This window comes from Corylus avellana, chromosome 10 (genome assembly GCF_965113065.1).
Source record: "Corylus avellana chromosome 10, dhCorAvel1.hap1.2, whole genome shotgun sequence".
NCBI classification, from domain to species: Eukaryota; Viridiplantae; Streptophyta; class Magnoliopsida; order Fagales; family Betulaceae; genus Corylus; species Corylus avellana.
In genome coordinates this window covers 4,190,546-4,209,927 of record NC_142499.1, presented here as the reverse complement: position 1 = coordinate 4,209,927, position 19,382 = coordinate 4,190,546, and the positions used below count along the sequence as shown (strand labels likewise).

Here is a 19,382-nt window from a genome sequence, read left to right as displayed (position 1 = left end):
ACCCAACCCAAAACCTTGTTGGGATCCTGTCGGACGGACACAGGTCACACAGCAGAGAATAGACCCCTCCCAGTACAGTAGATCTAGTATTCCACCAAGATATTGCCACATAGGACGACAGCACACCCCCAACGGGTCCACCGATGACATGGCAAGATCTGATAAGCCAAAAAAATTTAAATATTCTCTCTACAAAACATCATCTTGCACGTTTGCTACTCTTCAGTCTTCAGTAGGCTGGATCTGGGTGTCTCGGTGATATTAAGCCCCCGAAGCAATCCGTCTGTCCTATAAATTTTCTCGCTGAACCCATTTTCAGCGTCTGGGTGTCTTGTACTCTAACAACATTGTAAGTCTTTACTGAAAAATGGCATTAGTCAAAGCCAAGTTTGAGTATTCATGGAACATTTTGAGGTACTAGCAATATATTGAGATTTTTGGGTTGGCATTTTGACTGAGGATCAAGCAGTTTTTTGGGTGAAGAGAGCATGGAGTTGGGAGATTCAGGGGTTAGTACTACATTGCTCCACTGTTGCTTGTTGATACTCAATTCTACATTTTGTTATTTTTAGTATCCTTTACTGTTTGTGTTAGTTTACTAGGTAGATAGTTGAATGCCGATGAATGATGATCAAATGGGCCATGCAATGCATAATATGATAACCAATTTGGATGGAGAATTTTGTTTATTATGTCATGTTTGGATCTTGGGAAGGAGGAAAGAGAGGGAAATTTGTCTAATTTGTTTAGGAGAGGAGGCTATTATGAAGCATGTTTTTTCTTCCACTTTTCTCGTACTCGAGTCTCTGGGGATCTAAAATGGGACTACTCTTTAGTCATACTAATTATAGACTTAAATTTGCTTTAAATTTCCATTTTCTGGTATTGGATTGCATATATAATTGCTTAAAACTTTATTTGATGGATTAATTGGTTTGGGATTAATAGTTTTTTTTTTTTTTAAATAATTTAATAGAAGTTTGTGTTTCTTGGCATCCTTTGGTTCAATAAAAGGTAGTTTCTGGGAAATTATTTTGAGAATTTTTTCTTTCCTTTCCCAATTTTAGGCTCTTTATTGTGTCACAGAAAACATCTTGAAACTGCGTTGGAATGTTTGCTTCATATAATCATATCTGCCCCAAAATTTTTTGTTCTTTCTGCATTGTGTCTCATGCTACTCTAATAGTTTAAGATGATTAAAGACAGCATTTTGAAAGAATAAAAAAATGGAAGAGAGGGTGAGAGAAATTCCCATTTGATAATTGAGTTGTGTTGCTCGTTATTCAGTCAAAACCTTCCAAACTCGTGGGTGGCAAGGTCTGCCAGATCTGTAGTGACACTGTTGGCACAACTGTGGATGGCAAGCCCTTTGTTGCTTGTGATGTTTGTTCATTCCCTGTCTGCCGCCCCTGCTACGAGTATGAGAGGAAAGATGGTAATCAATCTTGCCCTCAATGCAAGACCAAATACAAATGGCACAAAGGTTAGTTCAGTTTAACTGTCATCACATTTTTGTCACTCAGGCATCTATGGTTATCAGGATTCAGGAAATAGATGTATGTTTATTCTTCTTTACCTCTAGGGAGCCCTTCAATTCAAGGGGAAGAGGTGGAAGATGCTGATGTTAATGATGCTGCAAATGGTTCAAATTATAAGTTGGGAATTCAAGATAGGAACCTGAATAAAAAAATGCAGCCAATGAGTTATGGTCGAGGGGAAGATGTTGGACCCCCTAACTATGATAAAGAGGTTTCTCTTAACCATATTCCTTTGCTCACAAATGGACATTCTGTAAGTTGATTGAATCAGTTGTCCATGTCTTGACCCTTTCATTACTAGGTAAAATTATATGGTATAAACATTGTCTTGAAATTTCAGGTTTCCGGAGAGCTGTCAGCTGCGTCTCCTGAGCGTCTTTCCATGGCATCTCCTGAAAGTGGCATCAGGGGAAAGCACATAAATCCACTACCTTACATGGCAGAAGCCAATCGTTCATCACGTATTCTCCTCCCCCAAATTTCTTTCTTATTTAAAATGCTATTTATTGCTTGTTTCTGTTTTTTGATTCAAATTTGATTTCAGCATTGAGATAGCTAATCTCACCTGGGTTCTCAGGGTCTGGCAGCGTAGCCTGGAAAGAGAGAATTGATGGTTGGAAGGTGAAGCCCGAGAAGAATGTGGTTCCAATGAGTGTTAGTAATGCTCCATCCGAAGGCAGGGGTGGTGGAGATTTTGATGCCAGCACTGATGTGGTGATGGATGATTCTTTATTGTAAGTGTTGTCCTCATAGGGCACAATGTTTTCCCCCTTGTGAGTTGGTCGCATCTGTTTCAATTGCTCGGCAGCATTATACATATATTTACTTCATACAATCTCAACTCCCACTCTATACTTCATCTAATATATAAGATTACACACTCCCAATCAACTTACCTTTTCTCTTGCTCCCCCGCCCAGCTCTTTGTATGCTTGGATGAAAATGCACAAGTGCAAATTGAGATTGAATTTATCTATTCATGTACTTTAACATAAATGACGCAATAATTACTGAATACGAAAACAAATGTTAGGGAATATAAGCCCTCGATGAATAAGTTTTTCTCATACAAAGTGATAAAATGGATCTGACGCTTAGATAACTCATGCTACACAGAAGATCTGAAAAATACTGTGTTATTTTGATCAGGAACAATAGTAAATTAAACATGCTCATTGACTTACATAGTTGGGCATGTATGGGAGGTGAACTTTATGAATGGTTTCCTCCCTTTGTTTAGATTTATACATTACTGTGTAGAGCAGCTGCTGATATTTTAAATTTCATATTTTCTTTCTCTATTTTGTGATGTAGAAATGATGAAGCCCGCCAGCCTTTATCAAGGAAGGTTTCTATTCCTTCCTCTAGGATTAACCCTTATAGGATGGTCATAGTTCTGCGGCTTATTATTCTCAGCATTTTCTTGCATTACCGTATAACAAATCCAGTTCCCAATGCCTATGCTTTGTGGTTAGTATCTGTGATTTGTGAGATATGGTTTGCAATGTCATGGATATTGGATCAGTTCCCTAAATGGCTTCCTGTGAACCGTGAGACATATCTTGACAGACTGGCTTTGAGGTAGTTTTCATCTCTCTTATTCAACTTCTAAAAAGTTTCCAACTTCTTTAAGATTCTCATAATCTTTTGGAGCTCTAAATTTAATTTTTCATAATGGTCCACAGATATGACCGAGAAGGAGAGCCATCTCAGTTGGCTGCTGTTGACATTTTTGTCAGTACAGTTGATCCTTTAAAGGAGCCTCCACTTGTCACAGCCAATACTGTCTTATCCATTCTTGCAGTAGACTACCCAGTAGATAAAGTTTCTTGTTATGTTTCAGATGATGGAGCTGCTATGTTGACTTTTGAAGCTTTGTCTGAAACATCAGAATTTGCCAGAAAATGGGTTCCTTTCTGCAAGAAATACACCATTGAGCCTAGAGCCCCAGAATGGTACTTTGCGCAGAAGATTGACTACTTAAAGGACAAGGTTCATCCATCATTTGTCAAAGCTCGCAGAGCTATGAAGGTAGGAAGGTTTTCTTATAATTATTTTTATAGTACTAGGATTTACTGTGTATATCATGTTCTTATTGCAAGTCTGCTATTAACTGCATTGCAGAGAGAATATGAAGAGTTCAAAGTTCGTATTAATGGGCTTGTGGCAAAGGCCGAGAAGGTTCCTGATGAAGGATGGTTCATGCAAGATGGTACACCTTGGCCTGGAAATAACACCAGAGATCATCCGGGGATGATCCAGGTTTGTCCTTTTTGACGTGGATTAGTGTGTTTAACAGCAATAAGTACCTTGTTAATTGCATGCAAGTTACTTCTTTCCAGCTTCAGGAACCTTTGACATATGAGTTACCTGTAACGAGACCACCCAAACATCATGATGTTGGTGTGGCAGTGAGAACATGCCCATAAATGCTAAAACCACATGGCTGGATTCCTTTTTTTTTTTTTTTTTTTTCCCCCACTCTCATGTTTTCCAATATTCTTCTTGTTCATGGCCGACTTTCTTTTGATGTGTGAAATCCTCTTTAGGGCTTAGTAAGATTTATTTATTATTATTTTTTTTTAATGTCATGGGAATGTCTGGATTAATTTGTTCTTTTTCTCTTTTTCTTTTTTCCCTCCTAATAAATGCTGTTGGGACTCATTTTCTTCTTTCTTCATTACTGGCAGGTTTTCTTAGGACAAAGTGGAGGACTTGACAGTGAGGGTAATGAGCTTCCACGACTAGTCTACGTGTCTCGTGAGAAGCGTCCTGGTTTCCAACATCACAAGAAGGCCGGTGCTATGAATGCACTTGTAAGTAGACAATTATAGAATGTTGAAGCTCTTTGTGTTGAACATATACTCTCTCTGACTGTCTGTGAGTTACTCATACAGGTTCGTGTATCGGCAGTTCTTACTAATGGACCCTTTTTGTTAAATCTTGATTGTGATCATTACATAAACAACAGCAAGGCAATACGGGAAGCTATGTGTTTCCTAATGGATCCAAACCTTGGAAAATCAGTGTGCTATGTTCAATTTCCTCAGAGATTTGATGGGATTGATAAGAATGATCGATATGCCAATCGTAATACCGTTTTCTTTGATGTAAGTTCTGTTTAACAACCTTGGGTCAGAATCCTCAAAGTTCTCATTGAAATACTGTTATATTTACACAATAATCTATTCGTTATTGGTGTCACAATATTTCCTACTCATGTTCTTTTCTCACTTTATCATATCAAAATTTTTATGTGGATTTTAGATCAATTTAAGAGGCTTGGATGGCATCCAAGGCCCTGTATATGTGGGTACAGGGTGCGTTTTCAACAGAACAGCCTTGTATGGCTATGAGCCCCCTCTCAAGCCCAAGCATAAAAAATCGAGCATGTTATCTACATGCTTTGGTAGATCCGGAAAGAGGAGATCCAGTTCAAGTGGAAAGGAAGCCAATAAAAAAAAGTCGGGCAAGCATGCTGATCCAACTGTGCCAATATACAATCTAGAAGATATTGAAGAAGGAGTGGAAGGTGCAGCTTTAATTTCTATTATTCTTTATGTCACAAGATCCATTCCTGGTCTTTATTGTTGTGGTGTAAACTGTTACTTTCTTAAAGTGGTTTAAACTACATTCTCCTTTGCTCTATTGGGGTTATTTTGGTCAGTGTCAACTCTCACATCTGGTGTTTCTTGAACCCTGAATTATTTTGGTCATTTTTATTTCCCATGCAGTTGCCTGTTGCATTACATTAATATTGATGCAATTTGAGACAAGATATTTTAAAGACATAAATATCTCATATGAATTTTATGGATATTGCACTTTCTCTTCTCTCTTATATTGATTATTATCTCAGCTAAGATCTCATAAAAATAACCCCATCGCCCTTCCATGGCCATATGAGTCAATTTTGGGTAGATATTATGCTACCACACATCAACATCTGAAATTATTGGCTGTTTACATGTAATGTTATTTGGATCTGTTTACTATTAGTGATACACCTATCTTCCCTGTAAATTTTTGTGTATAGGTGCGGGATTTGATGATGAGAAGTCACTGCTCATGTCCCAGATGAGCCTGGAGAAAAGGTTTGGTCAATCAGCCGCATTTGTTGCTTCAACACTAATGGAAAATGGTGGTGTTCCACAGTCTGCCACTCCAGAATCCCTCCTCAAAGAAGCTATTCACGTCATTAGCTGTGGATATGAAGACATGACTGAGTGGGGAAGTGAAGTATGTTGCTTTGTCCTTTTGTTTCCAGTTTTGCAGTGTAACTGAGAACATATGGGCCGTTAGTTGGGGCTGGAAACAAGCAAGTACTTGTCTGTTTGACCACCTTGTTTGTTTCCAATTCTTTTCCCCCTTGTTTATAGTGCCAAAGTATTCTTTATGGTAGCAGAGCATACTTTCTATTCACTCTTTTGCTGGCCATTAAATTCCTATCAAATTCATTGATGTTGTTTGTGCAGATAGGATGGATATATGGTTCCGTTACTGAGGATATCCTTACAGGGTTCAAGATGCATGCCCGAGGTTGGAAATCGATCTATTGCATGCCGCATCCTCCTGCCTTTAAAGGATCTGCTCCTATTAACCTTTCTGACCGTCTGAACCAAGTGCTCCGCTGGGCTTTGGGTTCAGTAGAAATTCTTCTTAGTCGGCACTGCCCCATATGGTATGGTTATAGCGGAAGGCTGAAGTGGCTCGAGAGATTTGCTTATGTGAACACCACCATATACCCAGTCACAGCCATTCCTCTTCTTGCCTACTGTACATTGCCAGCTGTCTGTCTACTTACAGGAAAGTTTATTATCCCCCAGGTAAATATAATTTCAATTGTTGCGATCGTTGATTGTTGATTTCCACTATCTATCATGTTTCTATTCATAATGAGGCTAAGTAAATGCATTATCATGATGATATCTCGCATTGGTTGATCAAGTTTCCTGGCACAACTCTTTAAAAGAATAGCTTGTTTCTTCTTTTTTATTGTAATGAGGCAAAGTAAATGCATCACTATATGATATCTCGCATTGGTTGATCAAAATTCTTGGCACAACCCTTTAAAAGAATAGCTTGTTTCTTCTTTTTTTATTGTAATTAATACGAGAGCTGTAGAGAATTTCCATCAGATTTTAGGGGTATATTTCCATCTTCTACCAAAGCACTAGGCAACAGTTGGTAATAAAACATCCTTTTTATCAAATTCATTTGATATTTTTTAACATTTCAGCTGAGGTTGAGTGCCCTGATTTGTCTTTTTCTTACTGCAGATCAGTAACATTGCCAGTATCTGGTTCATATCCCTCTTTCTTTCCATCTTTGCCACTGGCATATTAGAAATGAGATGGAGTGGTGTTGGGATAGATGAGTGGTGGAGAAATGAACAATTTTGGGTTATTGGAGGGGTGTCAGCCCACCTATTTGCTGTTTTCCAAGGCCTCCTTAAGGTTCTTGCTGGCATCGATACCAATTTTACGGTCACTTCCAAAGCTTCTGATGAAGAAGGGGATTCTGCTGAGTTGTATTTGTTCAAGTGGACGACTCTACTCATCCCACCAACCACACTCCTAATAATCAACCTGGTTGGGGTGGTTGCTGGAATCTCATATGCCATCAACAGTGGCTACCAATCTTGGGGTCCTCTCTTTGGGAAGCTGTTTTTTGCTTTCTGGGTGATTGTTCATCTCTATCCTTTCCTTAAGGGTCTAATGGGTCGCCAGAACCGAACACCTACCATCGTTGTCGTGTGGTCGGTTCTTCTTGCCTCCATCTTCTCCTTACTTTGGGTTCGTATTGACCCTTTTACGACCCAGGTGACTGGCCCAGATGTTGAACTGTGTGGAATCAACTGCTAGGGTAACATGTAGACATGATAAAGAGCATTACATTACAAAAATATGCGAAGATTTTGTCTGAAAATCTTCAGCTGGCAAAATTTTCAAAGGTATCTCCTTTTAGCGTCTGTGTCATGCTTGAGTTTGAGAGTCAAATTTTGTTGCAAAGTAGATTACGTGGGTTCAATACATATGTTGTTTTTCAGTTTTCATTTCTTTAGCTTTTTTTTTGGGTTTATTCAATCTGTTAGTTAATTAAAGGGACTGGGCACTGCAGTGGAGATGATATTCATAATTATTCCCCTAACTGGGGTTTTAACCATTTCATTGAACTGCTCTTTCTGCTTTTCTTTGGATGAGTAAAACCTTATATTTAGAATTTTACCTTTCTTCCCTTTGTATGGTGGCATTTTAATTAGGAAATTTTCTGGAAAGTTGGGAGGATTTAATTCATGCTTGATATACATCTGAAATTTTTACTGCAGATGAGTTTTAGCCGATATCACATGGTGAAAAAATTCCATGAAACTTGCATATAATAGTTTAACCAATTGACCTAATAATTTTGTTGATCGGACTATAAGCAATTTCAACAGCGAATGTGAAAGAGCAACTATATTGAGTTGAAAAAAATAGTCTGAAAGGAATTTTTTTTCTATTAAAAAATAAATAATTTAAGGAGAATAGCTCTTAGTGACAAGCTTTATATCATGTTATAGGACATGGAATTGTTCAATTTGGGTAGGGTCCTTTACTCTTTTTCAGGGTGAGCGAATACCCGACCCACCCGTAATTTTCGTTGACGACTCGACGTCGTTCTGCTCATCCTATTTTTTCCCTATCCCTATATATTGCATATGCCCCCCCCCCCCCCCAATGTCTTCCTATTCATCATCTACCTCCCTCCAAAATCATAGATATCATCTTCTTGTTACCTGTAAGCCCCTCGGTTCTTCGATCTTGTCAATTTCCTTTTTGCTGCGATTTGTGACATTTTTTCTTCTTCTTTATTTTGTTTTATATTCTGTAAATATCCAAAAATGGTATTACTTGAAGTCTATTTTTTGTCTCCTAACAAGACTTTCAACGGGGAATGTGCGGTTTTGGGAATTCTGGTTAGCCCTCTTCTTGCAGATTGTTTTCGTTTTTCCCATTTAACTAAGAGCTCAACAAAATAATTTGGCTACGTTTATAGCCAAAAACTATCCACAACTAACTCAGCAAAATGGATAAAAAATCAATATTATTCACTTTCTGTTTTTGGGAATAGGAAAGTGGATAGATATATTTAAAATAAACAAGTCAAAGTAAATTGCTATAAGGATTTTAGAGTTGTGAGAATATTAGAATACCCACCACAGAATGGATTTTTATATGTCAATTTTCAAAAATTCTTTTTTGCATTGAATTTTATGTTGTTGATTATATTTTCCTAGATAACTCTTCTAGTACTACTGATAATGTTAATATTTATTTGTTATAGCAAGATTTGTTCTCTAGTTGCGGTGATTCTCCCGGTGGTGGTGTTCCAGCTGTTCTCCTAAAATTAGGGAGCTTTGTGCTATTTGGGCTGACCGAAGGGATGGTTTTAGGCCCATATCTAATTTCTGTCTGGGCTTTTTCTGAAATGATGGCTTAGGCCCATATATATATATATATATATATATATGATTAAAAATTTTTCCTAATGAATAGATGAAAATGTTATAGACAAACAAAAAACAGAAATAGTTTTATAATATTTCATTCGAAAAGGAATCAAAATTTCAATTATATTAGATATCACCTTTCAACCAACCATGCATTTCAATTATATCTAACATATTTTTCTTGTTTCCAAGAGACCTATCCGAAGGGAAAAGGGCTTAAAAAAGAGAGGCAAAAATACTATTCTAGATTTTCAGTATTTTGAAGATTACACAAATCATGATTTGTAGATATCAAATGAGACCATGCGTATTTCATTCCTCTGCTATTGTTGAGCTTGATCTATCTTTGTTTTACTCCTAACATCCAAAGACCAGGCACTAGCAAATGTTATGGAAGATTACTTGTGTTTGGTAAAAAAGAAAAACACTTCTTATTAGTTGTATTAATAATTAATTGCTATATATTTTTATTGGTTGTATTCTAGGCACCCCATCTCCAACCATCCATTTTAAATCTCATCATAAGTACAGAGTACATAGTCAAGTTTTTATGGTTGAATCAGATATAATCTATGAAAACTTGTGCAGGCATAAGGGTATAATAATTCATACAATGAAATTGCACTGAAACAATGCAATAAGGAATTAAAGGAACAACTTCTCCACAGCAAATTCCCATGATTCCCACATCAGAAGCCATTATTTAAGTAAGGATACAAACAAAAGCCATTATTTTTTTTCCTTTGTGTTTTGTTGGCCAGGACAATGGTACTAAGCAAACTGTAATACTCTCTTAACAGAGGCTACAGAACAATTGTTGGAAATGGTTGCTCCTGGGGAGAAACTTTCTTGTTCCAGATTAAACGAACTTGGATCCTCTTCATTTCATTTGAACCAGAGGAGATCCAATTAGTTTTATATGAAGGCCAAAATTGCCCAAAAAAAATGAAACCGCTATCCGAATATGTGGATATTGGTTTTTGCTAACCGCATCATCATCCAAATATATGTAGATAGCGAGTATTGGTGGTTATTTTCTACCCACGTTTTTACCCTTACTCAAACTACAAATAATGTCAATCTCCTTTTAAAACAGGTTAAAATGTGATCCAATGTCCATGATTAATTTTCGGAAAGTAAAGAACGCGTAGTATTTATTTTTTATATAGTGATTTTTAGATGTTATGTGAAAACAAAAACTTTAATTTTACATCTTCACCTTTAACCGTCTTGACTTTATCATCTTCCCCAAGTCATGTTCACATACCCTTCCTTTCTCTACATGGAGTAGTGCCTCCTTGTGAAGAAACCCAACTACCCAGCACCGTACTACCCAAATGATTTCTTCTCTACTTTTCCTTGTGAAGAAACCCTACTACACAGCTCCCTACTACCCAAATTATTTCTTCGCTGCGCCTCATTGTGAAGAAACCATACTACTACCCAGCTCCCTACTACCCAGATTATTTCTTCTCTGCGCCTCCTTGTGAAGAAGCCGTACTACCCAGCTCCTTACTACCCAGATTATTTCTTCTCTACGCCTTCTTATGAAGAAACTCTACTACCCAGATTATTTCTTCTCTGCGCCTCCTTGTGAAGAAACCCTACTACCCAGATTATTTCTTCTCTGCGCCTCATTGTGAAGAAACCCTACTATCCAGCTCCCTACTACCCAGATTATTTGTTCTTTGCATCTCCTTGTTAAGAAACCCTATGACCCAGCTCCCTACTACCCAGATTATTTCTTCTATGCACCTCCTTGTGAAGAAACCAGACGACCCAGCTCCTTACTACCCATATTATTTCTTTTCTGGGTCTCCTTATGAAGAAACCCTACGACCCATCTCCCTACTACCTAGATTATTTCTTCTTTGTGCCTCCTTGTGAAGAAACCCTACGACTCAACTCCTTACTACCCATATTATTTCTTTTCTGGGTCTCCTTGTGAAAAAACCCTATGACCCATCTCCCTACCACCCAGATTATTTCTTCTTTGCGCCTCCTTGTGAAGAAACCCTACTACCCAAATTATTTATTCTCTACGCCTCCTTGTGAAGAAACCCTATGAACCAATTAATTTCGTCTATGCACCTCCTTGTGAAGAAACCCTACGACCCAATTAATTTCGTCTATTCGCTTCCTTGTGAAGAAACCCTACAACCCAGCTTCCTACTACCCAGATTATTTCTTCTATGCGCCTCCTTGTGAAGAAACCGTAAAATCCCATTATTTACCTACTTGACTTTCAACCCTTTAAATTTAACGTCGTTATCCTTTGATCCCCGTCCATGGAGGAACCTACAGTGGCACAGTCAATGACGGGCCATTTGAGGACATGGCCAACTCGCATATCACTTTATGAATCGTCAATTTACAATCCACCTGCGCGTATTTGTCTGCCTTTCTATCATTGTCCGTCTTACGACATAGTTTTTTCTCTGTCGTTTTTGGGAGGTGACAATGGAAGGTTATTTTATAAGTAGTATAAGATTAAGGTTACCGCAGAAGGTCCGGTTAAGCTCGAGAGTTAGGTACCAGAGATATTTCTGTTGTGGCAGGGGAGAGTTCCACAACTGTCCACATTTGCGGCCCTAGGCCGCAAAATATAAAATTTTGGTGGTCAAGTTGATTTTGCTTCTGATTGTTATCTGTTTTCTCGAAATCTGTATGTGTTGGATGTTTTCTGGCTGCCTGCTGATGACATGTTTCCTACGGGTTCCATGCGTTTTCCCAAACTCATACCCCAGAGCTTAGTGGTAGATCGCAAGCTGCTTATTTTGGGGGGTCAGTTTTTAACAGCATCTACCACATATGATATTCATAGTGCATGTGACAAATCTGACGATGATGAGGTTAGTAAGGAGTCCAAGTTTTTAACTATGGATGAAGATGATGATGATGATGAGCTCTCCTACCCCATCTTCGTATTAGGACTTTATGACTCCAGCAACGGAATTTACTCTCCCGATGTTGAGGTTTATGACCCCAACAGTGGAAGATGAGAGGGACTGCCCGAGCCTCCATTTCCAATAGAAAGTCAATTTTTTTGTGCAACACTTGAGCACCTAAGTAGGATTCTTGTTACTTCATTTACAAAAGATGGTTAACCATTTTTAGATGGAAAAGATAATTTTTTTGTGTGTGACGTAAGCCATCGATATTGGAAAATGCTTAAGCAGGTTGGGCGCAACATGCACCCCAAATGCCCTCTAGGATACGATGGAGGAAAAGCTTTGTCTGTGTGCAACATTCTGTATTGGATTAAAGTGGATATAATGATGTTGTCATACAATTTAGAGGATGACGTTGGGCTTTTATGGGATTTAAAAGAACTTGGGATTTTGTTTCTTGATAAATGCAGGGAGCCTTCGCCCCCTATTTTGCACAATTTAGGAGATGAAAGGTTTAGTTTGATGCAATGTGCACTTGGTTGCCCAACTCCCTACTACCCAAATTATTTCTTCTCTGCGCCTCATTGTGAAGAAACCCGACGACCCAGCTCCTTACTACCCATGTTATTTCTTCTCTACGCCTCCTTATGAGGAAACCCTACAACCCAACTCCCTACTACCCAAATTATTTCTTCTCTGGGCCTCCTTGTGAAGAAACCCTACTACCCAGCTCCCTACTACCCAGATGATTTCTTCTTTATGCCTCTTTGTGAAGAAACCGTAAAATCCCATCATTTACTTACCAAACTTTTGACCCTTTAAATTTAACGTCGTTATCCTCTAATCCCCGTCCATGGAGTAACCTATAGTGGCGCTAGCAATGACTGGCCGTTCGAGGCCATGACCGACTCGCATATCACTTTAAGAATCGTCAATTTATGATCCACCTGCGCGTATTTGTCGGCCTTTTTATCATCGTCCGTCTTAGGACATAGGTTTTTTCTTTGTCTGTTTTGTGAGGTGACGACGGAAGGTTATTTTATAAGTGGTATAATATAAAAGTTTCCGCAGAAGGTCCGGTTAAGCTCGAGAGTGAGGTAAGAGAAATATTTCCGTTGTGGCGGGGAAAAGTTCCACAACTGTCCACATTTGCGGCTCTAGGCCACAAAATATACAATTTTGGTGGTCAAGTTGATTTTGCTTCTGATTGTTATCTGTTTTCTCCAAATCTGTATGTGTTGGATGTTTTTCGACCGCTTGCTGATGATATGTTTCCTGCGGGTTCCATGTGTTTTCCCAGACTCATACCCCAGAGCTTAGTAGTAGATCGCAAGCTGTTTATTTTAGGCGGTCAGGTTTTAACTACATCTACCACCTAAATATTCATAGTGCATGTGATGAATCCATGTGTTTTCCCAGACTCGTACCCGAGAGCTTAGTGGTAGATCGCAAGCTGTTTATTTTGGGCGGTCAGTTTTTAACTGCATCTACCACTTGGATATTCACAGTGCATGTGACGAATCCATGCGTTTTCCCAGACTCGTACCCAGAGCTTAATGGCAGATCGCACGCTGTTTATTTTGGGCGGTCAGTTTTTAATTGCATCTACCACCTGGATATTCATAGTGCATGTGATGAATATGACGATAATGAAGTTAGTGAGGAGTCCAAGTTTTTTTACTACGGATGGAGATGATGATGATGAGCTCCCTTACCCCATCACCGTATTAGGACTTTATGACTGTAGCAACGGAATTTACTCCCCCGAAGCTAAGGTTTATGACCCCAACGGTGGAAGATGGGAGAGACTGCCCGAGCCTCCATTTCCAATAGAAACTTAATTGTTTTGTGTAGCTCTTAAGCATCAAAGTAGGATTCTTGTTGTTTCATTTACAGAAGATGGTGAACCATTTTGAGATCGGAAAGCTATGTTTTTTTTTGTGTATGATGCTAGCCATTAATATTGAAAAATGCGTGAGCAGCCTGCGCTCAACATCCACCATAAATGCCCTCTAGGAAAAAAAAAAAAAAAAAAAATTCTCTATGGGTAACATTATGTATTGGATTACAGATGATATAATGATGTTGTCATACAATTTAAAGGATGACGTTTGGCTTTTAGAACATTTGAAACGGCTTGGAATTTCATTTCTTGATAAATGCAGGGACCCTTCTCCCTCTATTTTGCTCCATTTAGGATATGAGAGGTTCAGTTTGATGGAATGCGCATTTGGTTTTCTAGCTCCCCATTACCTAGATGATTACTTCTCTGCGCCGCCTTGTCAAGAAACCGTAAAATCAAATCCTTTACCTTGCAGAATTTCGACCTTTTAAATTTAACGTCGTTATCCTTTAATCCTTGTCCATAGAGGAACCCATAGTGGCGTTGGAAATGACGGGCCGTTCGAGGCCATGGCTAACTCGCATATTGTAAATCATCAATAAATGATCCATATACGCGTAGTTGTCTTCCTTTTTGTTGTCGTCCGTTTTACGACATAGTTTGTTCTCTATCTTTTTGGGGAGGTAACGATGGAAGGTTATTTTATAAGTAGTATAAGATTAAGGTTTTTACAGAAGGTCCAGTTAAGCTTGAGAGTGAGGTACAAGAGATATTTCCGTTGTGGCAAGGGAGTGTTCCACAACTGTCCACATTCGCAGCCCTAGGGCACAAAATATACAATTTTGGTGGTCAAGTGGATTTATCTTCTGATTGTTATCCCTTTTCTCCAAATCTGTATGTGTTTGATGTTTTTCAGCCGCCTGCTGATGACATGTTTCCTGTGGGTTCCATGCGGTTTACCAGACTCGAACCCCAGAGCTTAGTGGCAGATAGCAAGCTGTTTATTTTGGGCGGTCAGTTTTTAAATTTAGGAAAAATTTCGACGCTTTAAATTTAGGAAAAATTACAGTTTACCCCCCACCCCGAAGTTACCAGCGTTTTTTCAATTCGAACACCAATGTTTCAATTTTTGCAATCTCCCCCCCCCCCCCCCCCAAAAGTTTCAAATTTTGCAATTTGACAAATTGTATTCAAAACATCTCATATTGCCCCTAATTTTTTTTTTTTACAAATTTTTTTTAAAAAAAAAATAGAAAGAAAAAGAAATTCGCCATTTTTGTACCCCTAAATTTGTTTTTTTTTTTTTTTTTTTATAAAAATAAAAAATAAAAAATAAAAGTTAGGGGGCAATATGGAAATTTTGGGATAATATTGGTCGAATTGAAAAAAAAATTGGAACTTTGTGGGGGTAGATTGCAAAAATTGAAACTTTGGTATTCGAATTGAAAAACGATGTCAACTTTTGGGGGGTAAACTGTAATTTTCTCTTAAATTTAACGTCGTTATCCTCTGATCCCCGTCCATGGAGGAGCCCATAGTGGCATTTGCAATGACGGGCCGTTCCATGCCATGGCTGACTCACATATCACTTTCTGAATCAACAATAAATGATCCATCTACACGTATTTGTCTTCCTTTTTGTAGTTGTCCATTTTACGACATAGTTTTTTCTGTCTTTTTTGAGAGGTAACGTTGAAATGTTATTTTATAAGTAGTATAAGATTAAGGTTTCTGCAGAAGGTCCAGTTAAGCTCAAGAGTGAGGTACCAGAGATATTTCCATTGTGGCAGGGAAGTGTTCCACAACTGTCCACAATTGCAGCCCTAGGGCACAAAATATACAATTTTGGTGGTCAAGTGGATTTTGCTACTGATTGTTATCCCTTTTTCTCCAAATCTGTATGTGTTGGATGTTTTTCGGCCACCCGTTGATGACATGTTTTCTGCGGGTTTCATGCGTTTTCCCAGACTCGTACCCGAGAGCTTAGTGGTAGATCGCAAGATGTTTATTTTGAGCAGTCAGTTTTTAACTTCATTTACCACTTGGATATTCATAGTTCATGTGACGAATCCACGCGTTTTCCCAAACTCTTACCCCAGAGCTTAGTGGTAGATCGCAAGCCGTTTATTTCGGGCGGTCAGATTATAACTGCATCTACCACCTAGATATTCATAGTGCAAGTGACAAATCTGACGATGATGAGGTTAGTGAGGAGTCCAAGTTTTTTGACTACGGGTGAAGATGATGATGATGAGCTCTCATACCCCATCTCCGTATTAGGACTTTATGACTGCAGCAACGGAATTTGCTCTCCCGATGCTGAGGTTTACAACCCCAACGGCGGAAGATGGGAGGGACTGCCCGAGCCTCCATTTCTCATAGAAACTTAATTTTTTTGTGCAGCTCTTAAGCATCCAAGTAGGATTCTTGTTGCTTCATTTACAGAAGATGGTGAACCATTTTGAGACCGAAAATATATGTTTTTTTGTGTATGACGTTAGCTATCAATATTGGAAAATACGTGAGCAGCCTGCGCGCAACATCCACCATAAATGCCCTCTAGGATGCGAAGGAGAAAAAAACTTTTTCTATGGGCAACATTCTTTATTGGATTACAGAGGATATAATGATGCTGTCATACAATTTAGAGGATGACGTTTGGCTTTTAGAGGTTTTGAAAGGGCTTGGGATTTCGTTTCTTGATAAATGCAGGGAGCCTTCTCCCCCTATTTTGCTCCATTTAGGATATGAGAGGTTCAGTTTGATAGAATGCGCATTTGGTTTTCCAACTCCTTTCTACCCAGATGATTACTTCTCTGCGCCTCCTTGTGAAGAAACCGTAAAATCAAACCATTACCTAACAAAATTTTGACGCTTTAAATTTAGAAAAAATTACAGTTTTTTGACTACGGATGAAGATGATGATGATGAGCTCTCATACCCTATCTCCGTATTAGGACTTTATGACTGCAGCAACGGAATTTACTCTCCCGATGCTGAGGTTTACAACCCCAACGGTGGAAGATGGGAGGGACTGCCCAAGCCTTCATTTCCAATAGAAACTTAATTTTTTTGTGCAGCTCTTAAGCATCCAAGTAGGATTCTTGTTGCTTCATTTACAGAAGCTAGTGAACCTTTTTAAGATCGAAAAGCTATGTTTTTTTGCGTATGATGTTAGCCATCAATATTAGAAAATGTGTGAGCAGCCTGCGCGCAACATCCACCATAAATGCCCGCTAGGATACGATGGAGAAAAAAACTTTTTCTGTGGCAACATTCTTTATTGGATTACAGAGGATATAATGATGTTGTCATACAATTTAGAGGATTTGAAAGGGCTTGGGATTTCGCTTCTTGATAAATGCAGCGAGCCTTCTCTTCCTATTTTGCTCCATTTAGGATAGGAGAGGTTCAGTTTGAAAGAATGCGCATTTGGTTTTCAAACTCCATACTACCCAGATGATTACTTCTATGCGCCTCCATGTGAAGAAACCGTAAAATTAAATCATTTACCTACAAGAATTTCGATGCTTTAAATTTAGGAAAAATTAGAGTCTACCCCCCCAAAAAAAAAAAATTTGAAATTTTTGCAATTTGACCAATTCTATCCAAAACTTCGCATATTACCCCTAATCTTTTATCTTTTATTTAAAAAAATAAAAAAAATTCAGGGTGGCTGTAGCCACCCCTTTGGCCATCTGGCCATTTTTGCACCCCCAAATTTTTTTTTATTTTTTATTTTTTATTTTTTATAAAAGTTAAAATAAAAAATAAAAGTTATGGGCAATATGGAAATTTTGGGATAATATTGGTCGAATTGAAAAAAATTAAAACTTTGTGGGGATGGATTGCAAAAATTGAAACTTTGGTGTTCGAATTGAAAAGCGCTGTCAACTTTGGGGGGATAAACTGTAATTTTCCCTTAAATTTAACGTTCTTATCCTCTGATCCCCGTCCATGGAGGAACCCATAGTAGCGTTGGCAATGACAGGCCGTTCCTGGCCATGGCTGACTCGCATATCACTTTATGAATCATAAAAAAATGATCCATTTACGCGTATTTGTCTTCCGTTTTCTCGTCGTCCGTTTTACAACATAGTTTTTTCTTTGTCTTTTTTGGGAGGTAACGATGGAAGGTTATTTTATAAGTAGTATAAGATTAAGGTTTTTGCAGAAGGTCCAGTTAAGCTCAAGAGTGAGGTACCGGAGATATTTTCATTGTGGCAGGGGAGTGTTCCACAACTGTCCACATTTGCAGCCCTAGGGCACAAAATATACAATTTTTGTGGTTAAGTGGATTTTGCTTCTGCTTGTTATCCCTTTTTCTCCCAAGCTGTATGTGTTGGATGTTTGTTGGCCACCTGCTGATGACATGTTTTCTGCGGGTTTCATGCGTTTTCCCATACTCGTACCCGAGAGCTTAGTAGTAGATCGTAAGCTGTTTATTTTGCGCTATCAGTTTTTAACTTCATTTACCACCTGGATATTCATAGTGCATGTGACGAATCCATGCGTTTTTCCAAACTCTTACCCTAGAGCTTAGTGGTAGATCGCAAGCTGTTTATTTCGGGCGGTCAGTTTTTAACTGCATCTACCACCTAGATATTCATAGTGCATGTGACGAATCTGACGATGATGAGGTTAGTGAGGAGTCAAAGTTTTTTGACTACGGATGAAGATGATGATGATGAGCTCTCATACCCCATCTCCGTATTAGGACTTTATGACTGCAGCAACGGAATTTACTCTCCCGATGCTGAGGTTTACAACCCCAACGGGGGAAGATGGGAGGGACTGCCCAAGCCTTCATTTCCAATAGAAACTTAATTTTTTTGTGCAGCTCTTAAGCATCCAAGTAGGATTCTTGTTGCTTCATTTACAGAAGCTAGTGAACCTTTTTAAGATCGAAAAGCTATGTTTTTTTGCGTATGATGTTAGCCATCAATATTAGAAAATGTGTGAGCAGCCTGCGCGCAACATCCACTATAAATGCCCGCTAGGATACGATGGAGAAAAAAACTTTTTCTGTGGGCAACATTCTTTATTGGATTATAGAGGATATAATGATGCTGTCCTACAATTTAGAGGATTTGAAAGGGCTTGGGATTTCGCTTCTTGATAAATGCAGCGAGCCTTCTCTTCCTATTTTGCTCCATTTAGGATAGGAGAGGTTCAGTTTGAAAGAATGCGCATTTGGTTTTCAAACTCCGTACTACCCAGATGATTACTTCTCTGCGCCTCCATGTGAAGAAACCGTAAAATTAAATCATTTACCTACAAGAATTTTGATGCTTTAAATTTAGGAAAAATTAGAGTCTACCCCTCCAAAAAAATTTTTTTTTGAAGTTTTTGCAATTTGACCAATTGTATCCAAAACTTCGCATATTACCCCTAATCTTTTATCTTTTATTTAAAAAAATAAAAAAATAAAAAAAATTCAGGGTGGCCTTTGGCCATCTGGCCATTTTTGCACCCCCAAATTTTTTTTTTTTTTTTTTATTATTTTTTTTTTATAAAAGTTAAAATAAAAAATAAAAGTTATGGGCAATATGGAAATTTTGGGATAATATTGGTCGAATTGAAAAAAATTAAAACTTTGTGGGGATGGATTGCAAAAA

At 38.4% G+C, this 19,382-nt stretch overlaps 1 protein-coding gene across 1 annotated transcript; it reads left to right on the top strand.

The window, feature by feature from the left end:
- Nucleotides 1-241: 241 nt before the first annotated feature.
- On the top strand, nt 242-7,593 carry LOC132191399 (cellulose synthase A catalytic subunit 3 [UDP-forming]). The gene is made up of 14 exons (XM_059606391.2): nt 242-509; nt 1,288-1,483; nt 1,583-1,791; nt 1,879-1,999; nt 2,116-2,272; nt 2,853-3,119; nt 3,224-3,569; nt 3,663-3,800; nt 4,229-4,354; nt 4,436-4,648; nt 4,806-5,070; nt 5,575-5,777; nt 6,014-6,364; nt 6,818-7,593. Exons 1-14 carry the CDS (start codon nt 489-491, stop codon nt 7,400-7,402), a joined length of 3,198 nt encoding a protein of 1,065 aa, XP_059462374.2. The 5' UTR covers nt 242-488; the 3' UTR covers nt 7,403-7,593.
- Nucleotides 7,594-19,382: the final 11,789 nt, after the last annotated feature.